This window comes from Petaurus breviceps, unplaced genomic scaffold, assembly GCF_028583685.1.
Source record: "Petaurus breviceps papuanus isolate PSGF00001 unplaced genomic scaffold, PetGlider_PUasm1.0 229, whole genome shotgun sequence".
Classification (NCBI taxonomy): Eukaryota; Metazoa; Chordata; class Mammalia; order Diprotodontia; family Petauridae; genus Petaurus; species Petaurus breviceps.
Genome location: NW_027185903.1, coordinates 14,571,645 through 14,583,699, shown reverse-complemented (window position 1 = coordinate 14,583,699; position 12,055 = coordinate 14,571,645). Strand labels below are relative to the sequence as shown.

Sequence of the window (12,055 nt, the reverse complement as noted above, 5' to 3'; positions counted from 1 at the left end):
GAATTCGCTAATAAATCCATCTAGCCTTGGGGATTTTTGCTAGGGAGTTCATTGATGGCTTGTTCAATTTCTTTTTCTGAGATGGGGTTATTTAAGTATTCTACTTACTCTTCAGTCAATCTGGACAATTTATATTTTTGTAAATATTCATCCATTTCACTAAGATTATCAAATTTATGGGCATACAATTGGACAAAATAATTCCTAATTATTGTTTTAATTTCCTCTTCATTGGAGGTTAATTCACCCTTTTCATTTTTGATACTGGTAATTTGGTTTGTCTTTTTTTTTTTTTTAAATCAAATTGATTAAAGGTCTATCAGTTTTATTTGTTTTTTCATAAAACCAGCTCTTAGTTTTATTTATTAGTTCAGTAGTTTTCTTAATTTAAATTTTATTAATCTTTCCTTTTGTTTTTAGTATTTCTAATTTAGTATTTAATTGGGGATTTACAATTTGTTCTTTTTCAGTTGCATGCCCAATGTATTGATCTCCATTTTTTTCTGTTGTATTCATGTGTGCATTCAGAGATAAAAAACTTCCCCTAAGAACTGCTTTTGCTACATCCCATAAGTTTTGGTATGTTGTCTCATTATTGTCATTCTCTTGAATGTAGTTACCGATTGTTTCTATAATTTTTTATTTTTTTACTTTTTTTGGAGGGGGGAGGGCAGGGCAATTGGGGTTAAGTGACTTGCCCAAGGTCACAAGGCTAGTGTGTCAAGTGCCTGAGGCTGGATTTGAACTCAGGTTCTCCTGACTCCAGAGCTGGTGCTCTATTTACTGCACCACCTAGGCTCCCCATTTCTATAATTTCTTGTTTGACCCACTCATTATTTAGGATTAAATTACTTAGTTTCCAATTAGTTTTTAGTCTATCTTTCCATGGGCCTTTATTACATATAATTTTTATTGCATCATGATCTAAGAAGGATGAATTTAAAATTTCTGCCTTTCTGCACTGAATTGTGACGTTTTTATACCCTAGTATATGGTCAGTTTTTGTGTATGTGCTATGTGCTGTGGAGAAGAAGGTATATTCCTTTTTATCCCCATTTAATTTTCTCCAGAGGTCTATCATATCTTTCTTTTCTAAAATTCTATTCTCCTCCTAAACTTCTTTATTGTTTATTTTGAGGTTAGATTCATCAAATTCAGAGAGGGAGAGATTGAAGTCCCCCACTAGTATAACTTTGCTATCTCTTTCTTCCTCTAATTCCCTTAACTTCTCTAGGAATCTGGATACTATACCACTTGGTGCATATATGTTTAGTAATGATAATGCTTCATTCTTGATGGTGCCTTTTATCAGGATATAGTTTCCTTCCTTATCTCTTTTAATTAGATCAGTTTTTGCTTTTGCTTTATCTGAAATAAGAATTGCTACCCCTGCTTTTTTTACCTTAGGTGAAGCATAGTATATTTTACTCCAGCGTTTTACCTTTACTCTGTGCATATCCCCTGTTTCAATGTGTTTCTTGTAGACAGCATATTGTAGGATTATGGTTTTTAATCCATTCTGATCTGAGCCTCCGTTTTATGGGAGAGTTCATCCCATTCACATTCACAGTTATGATTACTATCTGTGTTTTTCACTCCATTCTATTCCGTCCCCTTTTTATGCTTTTATTTCTCCTTTCTCCCTTCCCCTCCTTAAGAGTTTTCCTTTTCCCTCCCTATGCACCCCCTCCCTTTACCTGCCCTTACTACTTCTTCCCTCCTTTCTAACCCCCCATGTTTTCCCTCTTCTCCCCCCCCCCCCCCGCTTGCCTGTAAGGCACAATAGATTTTTATACTTAACGAAGTATGTTATACCCTCCTTGAACCCAACCCAATGAGAGTAAATTTCATACAGTGCTTCTCCCTCCCTCCTTTCCCTCTGCCATAACTAGTTTTTCTGTCTTTCCACATTAGAATCCTAAACTTAATTGATTGTTAATCCCTCTTTGAACCAAAATCAATGAGAGTGAAGTTCATATCATCCCCTCAATGTTCAGTTCTTTGCCACCACAAAAAGAAGTGCTGTAAGTATTTTTGTATGTACAGGTTCTTTTCCTTTTTCTTTGATCTCTTTGGGATACAGATCTACTATGGTATTGCTTTGTAAAAGGATATCCACAATTTTATAACCCTTTGGAATAGCTCCAAATTGTCCAGAATAGTTGGACTAGTTCACAATTATACCAACAGTGCATTTGTGTCCTAATTTTTCCACATCCCCTCCAATATTATAATTTTCCTTTTCTGCCTTGTTAGCTAATATGATATGTGTGAGGTGATATCTCAGAGTTGTTTTGGTTTACATTTCTCTAATCAATTCTGATTTAGAACATTTTTTATATGACTATATAAATAGCTTTAATTTCTTCTGAAAACTGCCTGTTCATATCCAGTTGAGGAGTGACTTGTGTTCTTATAAATTTGACTCAGTTCTTTGTATATTTTAGAAATGAGGTCTTTATCAGAGAAACTTACTACAAAAACTTTTCCCCACTTTCCTCCTTTTCTTTTAATCTTGGCTGCATTGGTCTTTTTTTTGTGAAAAACCTTTTTAATGGTTTATGATTTCTTGAAATATATTATCTGAGCTTTCTCTAAAAAATCATAGTTTTTTCGGAAGTTTAATGACTTTTTTGTCATTTCATGGAGTTCTTGATTTCTGCTTGGTTATAATTTTCAGAAATTCCACTTTTTTGCTGAGTTATATCACCTTTTCTGTTACTTGTTTTATGTCTTTATTTCACCTAGATATTCTTGTATTCCCTCTGGAAAAATCCATTTTTTCTTTGAGTCTTTTCTTGAATGGACTTAAAACCTCTACTTTTGGAGAATAGCTAAATCTGTAGTAGTTTTTTATACTGGTCAGTGTTTTATTCGATCAACTTATCTTTACAGATTTAATTCCTGAATTTGATCTTTGTGTCAAGGACAGGCTCTGCTCCCTTCTGTGCTTTTGAATGGAGTGGGAGGTCAAATCAACTTGACCTTGCCAAAGGTATCCTGCGGTTCTTTTTTTTTTTTGCCTTTTGGAGGGCATTTGGGGTTAAGTAACTTGCCCAAGGTTACAGGGCTAATTTTTTTTGTGTTAAGTGTCTGAGGCTGGAACTGAACTCAGGTCCTCTGGACTCCAGGTCTGGGGCTTTACTCACTGTGCCACCTCACCACCCTGTATCCTGCGTTTCTACTCTGACCTTCTTTCATTTTACCCTCCTATCTCTTAATCTTGGAGATTAAGAGGGCTGGACTTTCAGAAGCCCTCTCTGGTTGTCTCAGATCAGAGTATTAAAGACTTTTTGCACCCTTGGGGCTTTGTGATTACTCACCTGATTTCTTAGGGGAGCCCTCTGTTCTTGCCTGCCCCTGTGCATCTCAGAGTCTTTTAGACTGAAAACATTTGTCACTGGCTAGTAGTAATGGGGAGGGGGAAACATTGCAGAGAAGAGGCTCTCTTTTGCTCTCAAGCTTCTAATTGATTTTTATGTATGTGTGCAATTCTGGGATGAAAGATCATTTACTGTAGTTTTTCATTGGATTTATTGCTCATTCATTATTTGAGCTTGTGGGTACTTCAGTGTTTTCCTAAAATAGTTTTATTATGAATTCTAGGGCCGCCTGTTTCTCATTCAAGTAGCCATCTTGTCAGGAAGTCTCTTTATTTCTATTAAAAGATTTATTTAAAAATCATGTGGTTATTCTTAACTATTTTATTTAGCAAATTCAGAATACTTTTTAAATATAAAACTGAGTTGGTGTTGTGCCAGTAGCAGAGTGAAACTAGATATGATTGAAGAAGTTGAGTCAGAATGATTATCTCAAAATACTATACTTGGTAGTAGGTATTAACCTTGTTTTTATAAGTGGAGGTCAGCAGATAGCAAAACAGTTAATTGGCAGAAATCAGAGTTGAATTTTTGTATTTTTTATCTTTGCGTATTGCCTTAATCAAGAATACTTAGCATAAGTTATGTTGGTATAAAAATTTTCAAATTAATGTTCTCATCCTAGTATATGAAGCATAGAGATGCTTGATGAATTTTGATTTTCACTATCTCCTTTTTCTTCTGCAGCCTCATGATTTTGATGAATGCCGATTTGATATTAGTGTAAATGATAGTGTCTGGTATCTACGAGCTCAGGATCCAGATCATAGACAACAGTGGATAGATGCTATTGAACAACACAAGGTATGAATCTTTATTGTTTTGTATCAGAAAGATTAATAATACAGAAGGAAGAAGAAACCTCCTAACTTTAGAGGATATTAGGTTACAGAATTTTTTTGGCGGGGGGGTAAAAATGAATGAGACTAAAGTATACCTTATTTGACAACCAGACGTATACCTAAAACCTTGTTGTGATCGTTATTTAAAATTCAGGGAAATTACTGTGATGAATTCTTGATAAAGTTAACATTTGTTTAGCAAAGCAACATTTTGCCTCCTAATAATACATCTTTGTTAATTTGGATTTTTCTGTTTTGGGTATGCTTAGGGGGAACACATACCTGTAACTGAACTTAAGTCTTAAAATTACAATGGAACATAGAGGAAGACTACTAAATCTATAACCATCTTAGGTCAGGGTTCTTAACCTTTTCATGTTTCATAGACCCCATTGTTAAGTCTTTTGAAGCTTTTGGACTCCTTGGAATAATGTTTTTAAATGGCATATGATAAAATACATAAAATGACAAAGGAGACAAATTACATTGAAATATAATTTTTTTAATGTCCATTGACCTCAAGTTAAGAATCCCTGATCTAGAGGTCAGTTAGTAGATTTTTGTTAAGTTTGTAAGTAACTTAATATCTAAAAGTGAAACCAAATCATCTAAGTACTAAGTTCCTCTGTATTCCAAATACTATGGGAGTCATTAAAGATACAAGTACAAATAGTGACACAATCCATACTTGTGAGGAATTTACATTCTAATGGTGGGAAACAAGTACAAATGAAAATATGTTCAGCATAAATATAAAGTGAACGTGCACACACACATATGTAATAATAGTTGGAATTGGGAAGCAATTTATATAAAAGTTATTGCTTTAGCTGCATCTTAAAGAGAAAAGATTCTTAGAGGTAGAAGTAAAGAAGGAATACATTCCAGGAATGGGGGGTGACCAGGGCAATGGTGTAGAAATAGAAGGTGGAATTTTGGTAGATTGCAGCATGGGAAGGGGAGAGAATAAAATCATGATGCTGGAAAGATGTTTTGGGGCAAGGTTGTGAAGCTAAAGAAGAGTAATTAATTTATATTGTATCCTAGAAAAAATTGGAAGCCACTGGAGTTTGAATAAGGAAGTCACATGGTCAGATTTATGTTTAAGGAAAATCACTTCAGCAGTGGTATATATGAGAGACTGGTATGGGAAAAGTCTTGAGATTAGGAGACCTATTTTATAGGAGACCAAATGCTATTGTCTAGGCAAGAGATGATGATGGTTTGTATCAAAGTGTAAGTGAAAAGAAGTTGTTGATTACCATAGATGTGAAGGCAGAAACAGCAGTATTTGGCAATACCGAGTTTACTAATAATTTGCTTACTAAACTGGTAGGTATTTACTATACAAATTAATAATACTCCCATTTTTGTAATTTGAAAGTCAGCTTTCACTAATGAAGTGGAAATTGAACTTAAATATTAAGCCCAAGGATCCCATTATTGGCTCATTGAATGATTGTGGTATAGGGAATAATGGGAGGAAAGTTTAACCTTGTTACTCTATATTAAAATAATTTTTTTATCTGTTCATATATTTGTCTGTGCTTGTCCCTCTTCACAGAAGCATAATATGAATCTTGCCTAATTTACTTACAGGAAAAAAAAATGCAAGAAAAACCAACCTGTCTTGAGTTGCTTGAAAAACATTCCATTGTAATATCAATCACGTTAACTTTTCATTGTCATTTTGTTAATCATAAACTTTTTTTAGGCCAGTGGAAAACTGGTTAAAGATAGCTTTTATTTCTTGCTTTGCTGTAATGATTATGCAAAAGTATTTAGCAAATAAGAGATTTTCTAACATTTGACCCAGTATCTAGAAAACAATCTTAAGGTAAAAAAACAGAAACTATTTTTCTTTGATTAAAGGTTAATGTTTTTACAGATAGTTTGGGTTTAAATTTTGTGGAATGTTGTAAGCCAAAGTGAAGAAATCTGACTCCTGTTAGATTATACTAAGCATTTTACCATATACAAGAATTCTTACTTGACATGTCCTATCAGCAGATCTTTTCTAAACTATTTTAAAATTCTCTAAAATCTACATTTGAGAATTATAGAATCATCATTGTAATACATATGTGGATAAACTTTGCCAATTTTCAAGTATTTTTCTTAGAAAAACTCTGAGAACCAGCTGGTGCAAGTATTACCCACATTTTACCGATGATTGTACAAAGAATCAGACAGTGTAACTTATCCTGGGTCTTTCACTGAGTAAAAATGGCTTCTAATGTTGTAATTCTTTAGACCAGTGTTCTGCCCTCAGGACTGTGCTGCAGTTGTGGTAACAGTTTCTTTTTGGTTTCTCTCTAAGGGCTGTATTCTTGCCAATTCACCTTTTACTGTTAATTTTTAGTGCTATATGACAAATTTGCATGCAGTAATCTTGTACCAACATTCTTTCCAAAGAGGAGAATCTGAATTTAAGGCCCAAAGTTTGACAGAACAAGTTCCTGAGTTCTAAAACAATACCATTAATTATGAAGAATGAAAAAGCATAATGACCCTATTTTGTTTTCTTTATTTGTCTAATACTAGAAGCAATAGGTTTATCAAGCAGCTAACCAGGATGATACACTGGTACAGCTTGATTTCGATTCATGCCTACCCAGAATAGCATGAACTCTGGAAGATATAGTTCAGGGTTCAGTCAAGTTTTTTTGAGGGGGAAAGAGGGTAAAAGTGCTAAGTAGTGTCTTTGCTGTACTTTTTTCAGTTGTATGGCATTTCAGAAGCTTTGTTCTTTATTCTGGCCTTAGAAGTCCTTTAATCTTACATCTTCTGTTTTCTTCTCTTTGACTTACTGTCAGAAAATTGATCAATTTTTCTTGAAACTCACATCTCATAATAGGCATAGAGCAGCCCAATGTGCTTGTGCCTAGGACTCACATTGGGATCTCTTTGTGCTGTAAACTTTTGGCATTCCTCACCCCTCCCTTCCCACTTCACACTGGTAATAAGCAGCAGTCACTAATTCAGCCAGCCTCCTGGGGTAGGGAGTATGGTGCCTTTTGTCTGAGGCTTGACCTCAAGGTTAAGGACCCCCAGCACAATGACTGTGTCTGGAACACCTTCCCTATCCTACCCCCAACCTTATGAAAGTGGTAACTGAGCCCAGCCAGAGAAAAAAGGACTAAGAGCCAAGGGGCAGAGGGCCAATGTGTGTGGCTAAAGGAAAAGGAGACTGGAATCCAGCTAGATCCAGTTCTTTCTGTTCCTTCAGAAACTACTTAGAACAGCATCCCAGGTCAGGGAACCATAAATCCCTATCATGGGAGAGTGCTAAACTCTGTAGTCCAACCCAAGAGTTGTACCTGTTGTCAAAGGGAAAGGAATCAAAAAGTGAGGAACCAGAGGAATATAAGCAAAAAACTACATCAGCAACAACAAAAAACCAACCCTGAAATCCTAAAGATATCTAGAGAATGAACAGAGTATCCTTAAACTAGAAGAAAGGATTATCATTAAACCCCAAAAGAGAATAGAGTTCTCTACAAATAGAAGGCAAAGCAAACTAGTGCTTTATGAAACACAGCTCTGTGGAATCCCAAGAAAGTACAATGTAAGAATAAGAAATGGCAGAATAGTTCACAAGAAAAATGAAATCCACAAAAGAACAGTAGGGATCATACTCTGAGTTACAGTGGAACTAATGTCAGAATTTTTAGCTCTCCAAGCTAAAATTTTAATATAAATTAGAAGATTAAGAGAGAAAAATGTTATCTACAGTGGAAAGTTTTTCAGAGATTCAAAAGAGAAAGTATCATATTTGGAACACAAAAAATACTGAAGTAGAGAAGAGTCTGATATAGAAGAGAACCAAAAAAAACCCCATTAAAAGAACACATGATCTAACCATTCTAGTAACAGCAGATCTTGCAGCCAGGAGAGACTTTGAAATATAAAGGAAAGGAAATTCAAATAGCACGAAACTATTTTTAAAACTATTTTTAGATAATACAGAAGGGAATGGACTAGTATATACCAAAGAGTAAAGTATTTCAGTTATTACTACCATATAGTCTCAGTAAAAAGGGAAGTTAAAAAGAGAATAGATTATGTAACAGAAAGGAAGGGTTTGATACTCAGGATATGAAATGGTAGCAACCCAAGATGGTAGGAGTGGGTCCTACTGAAGTTGGGAAAAGGTGTATTCCTGCAATGGGATGTGGGACTCATAATGTAATTAATATAGGAGGAGTGAAAGCACTTGTTCTGAGCAAGTGTTCTTCTGTGGATGACATCCTGCCAAGACTAAGAGAATTGTAAACTCTTCAAAGTAATTGTCATTCAGAAGTGGTAGGGAGATTTACTCAAGAGTCTATACTCTTGAAAGATCAAAGAAAGATTAAAAGTTCCAATATGTACAAAAATATTTATAATAGCTCTTTTTAGTAATGGCAAAGAACTAGAAATTAAGTAGGTGTCCACTAATTGGGGAATGGCTGAATAAATTATGACATAAGTGTAATGCAATACTATTTTACTGTAATAAATGAATAAAAAGTTTTAGTGAAACCTGGGAAAACTGGAATCAGTTATGTGATGTAGATTGATGTTAGCAAAACCAAGAAAATAATTTATACTATAACATTAATATTTTAAAGATGAACAATTCTGGAATATTTAAAAACTAATCAATGCAGTGATCAAATGTGATTCAGGAGGATTAACAATATTGCTCTCCTCATGACCGAGGTGATGGACTAATATTGCAGAATGAATAAAGTGTCTTTAGGCAAGGCCAATGTGGGATTATTTTTTGCTTGAATATGCCTATGTACTTCAGTGGTTTGATTTAGTTTTTTTTTTCTCCAGTGGGGTCAGGAAGGGTGGGGCATAGAAAAAAATAAATGCTTGATAACTGAAAAAATATTTTCAAAAAAGAAAGGGGGCACAACACACACACACTCACACTGTGTGTATATTTTAGTAGCAAAAGAAGCAGGAATTTTGATGGCGGCTAGGTGGAGCAGTGAATAGAGCACTGGTCCTGGAGTCAGTAGGACCTGAGTTCAAATCCGGCCTCAGATACAACACAAAAACTAGCTGTGTGACCTTGGGCCAGTCAATTAACCCCAACTGCCTTCCAAAAAGCAAAAAAAAAAAAAAAAAAGCAATATTTTGAACCTAACCACTTAACTAAGGAAAAAAGTAGACAACCAAATGAAAGGAAGAGAAATCAGTAATTTAAGTAAAATCTCCCAGCTAGAGAAAGGATTGACAAAGACATTTGGGGGGGGGGGGGAGAAAAGAGGCAGTAGAGTAGAAGAGGGCTACTTCAGAATAATTTTTGTTCAAGTCATTTCAGTCACGTTTGACTCTCTTTGTGACCCCATTTGGTTTTTCCTTGGCAAAGATACTAGAGTGGTTTGTTATTTCCTTCTCCAACTCATTTTACAGATGAAGAAAAAGAGATCAATAGGGTTAAGTGACTTGCCCAGGGTGACATAGCCAGTAAGTGTCTGAAGCAAGATGTAAACTTAGGCATTCCTGACTCTAGGCCCACTGCTATCTCAACTGTGCTACCTAGCTGCCATTTCAAAATAGTTTAAGCAAAACTAATCATGGGAATAAAGTACTAACTTAAGAGGAATGGGAATTTTTTTAAAATCTCAGTATTTATTTGTATTTTTGTTCATGTTTGCTGCCTTACAAGCCCTAGTTTTCTTCTTGGCCTAATTTAGGTCCTACTTCCTCTAGGAAGAATTTCCTGAATTCCCTAGTTAACAGTCCTCACATTATCAAGTGTTTACTTATGTGTGTACTCTCTTTTTTCCCCTTTTTTTCTTTATTAATTTGTTTGTTTACTTTGAGTTTACAAGATTCAATTGCAGGTTCTTTGAGTTTCAAAATTTTTTCCCTTCCCCCCCCCCCCCCCCCCCCCATGCCGGCATACAATCAGGTATAGGATCTGTAGATACTTTCCCATTAGTCATTGGTCTGGTTGAGAAAAAGGATTGTAAGGGATGAAATGAAAAATGGGAAAGAGGAAACCAAACCGAACAAGAAAGGGAAAGAGAGCAGGTAGTTTGCTTCATTCTGCATTCAAATTCTGTTCTTTCTGGTTCTTTCTCTGAATGTAGACATCTCTCTCCATCATGAGTCTTTTGGAGTTTACCTGTAGCCCTGCATTTCTGAGAAGAGTCTGGTCTATCAAAGTTGGTCATCACATTATGTGTGTACTCTCAATAGAATGGAAGCCCCCTGTATTCAAGGACTGTTGTTATGTGTTCTGGTTTTTTTTTTTTTTTTTTACTGCTGCCCTTTTTTTGTATTTGTATCCCCAAAGAGTGTTAGAGTGCCTACTACACATACTGCTTTTTAATGTTTGTTGATGTGAATTCCCATTCATCTACACAGAATGCTATTTGCGCTGTGCCCATCATCTTCATGTCTATTCTCTACCATCCACAGTAACCAAAACTTGTACTGTGATTTAGGATTGTTGGGCTCTGAAAGGTGAACTTTTGCTTTATCCTACTGGGAACCAGCCCTCCTTGCTGTTTCCTTCTCCTTTCCAGCTCCCCTTGGCTCTTGGCTTTATTTTTAGAATATATTCTTTGAGGGCAAGGACTATCATGTTTGTTTTATATTTATTCTCAGTGTTTAGCACAGTACTCAGCACATCTTGAGCACTTAATTAGTGCTTTATATCATTATTTATGAATTAGAATATAGGTATTTTAACTGAAGAGTTATTGATTAGCTTTGCCATCTATAAAGAATTTTACTGAGATTAATATTCTAGCTTTTACCCTGAGATATAATTACTTTTGCTCATTCACCTTTTTATAAAAGCATGTATGAGATACTGTTTTCATGATACAAAACAAAAACTACAGCAGAAATATGGTTATGACATTTGTGTAATAGCGTAAAGGAAGGAGCGTCTGATAAAAAGTGCTTTCTTTGCAGTTTATTTAAATCTCTTCATCTTAATTCTAAGTTAACCTTTAATAATGTTTATAAGTTCCTTATTAGCATTAAAAAATAACATCACCAAATATTTTTTGAACATATTTTTGGATTTAAGGAGGTTAATAATTTCATTGTATTAAGTATTTTGAGCAACAAATAATAATGTGAGGTTGGGGTTGGGAAGAGTGAGAAAAATTTGTAAACCACCCCCCAAAACTGAAAACTAGACAAATGTACATTGGTTATATTATTTATCATCACTTTCTCCTCTACTACTCTTGTTAACTTTTGTTAACAGAATCTTATAAGTATTTCCAAGGCTGCTTTGTAAGTATTGTTTGTAGGATTAGTTTGTGGTATGATATAGTATTAGGATTTTTTATAGCTCTAGTACTGATTTTTTTTCAATTTTAAATTTTTTTCCCAATTACATGTAAAGCCAGTTTTTTAATTAAAATTTTTATTGATTCCTTTTGTTATTACATTATCTTTTTTATTACACTACTTAAAAAAAAAGTTTTTAAAGTTTTGAGTTCCAAGTTCTATCTGTCCTTCCCCTCTCCCCTCCCCAAGATGATAAGCAATCAGATATAAGACATACATGTGCAATTATGTAAAATATTTCCATATTAATCATTTGGTACAAGAAGACTTAGGGGGAAAAAATTAAAGAAAGATAGTGAAAAATAGCAATAGCTTTCATTCAAACAATATCGGTTCTTTATCAAGAGGCAGAGAGTATGTTTCATATTAGTCCTTCGGGATTGTTTTGGATCATTGTGCTGCTGAGAGTAGTTAAGTCATTCACAGTTCTTTGTCATACAGTATTGTTGTTACTGTGTACAACATTCTCCTGGTTCTGTTCACTTCACTGTGCTTTGGTTCATATAAGTCTTTCCAGGTTTT

The 12,055-nt window shown here is 34.7% G+C and overlaps 1 protein-coding gene across 3 annotated transcripts in view; it reads left to right on the top strand.

Annotated features, from left to right (window-relative positions):
• CERT1 (ceramide transporter 1) overlaps positions 1-12,055 on the top strand; it is a 173,253-nt gene that overhangs the window by 42,910 nt on the left and 118,288 nt on the right. For all 3 annotated transcript variants that reach the window (XM_069096249.1, XM_069096248.1, XM_069096250.1), the window contains one exon: positions 4,068-4,184. In XM_069096249.1, the coding sequence (XP_068952350.1) occupies positions 4,068-4,184 (117 nt within the window). The remainder of the gene's footprint in view (positions 1-4,067; positions 4,185-12,055) is intronic.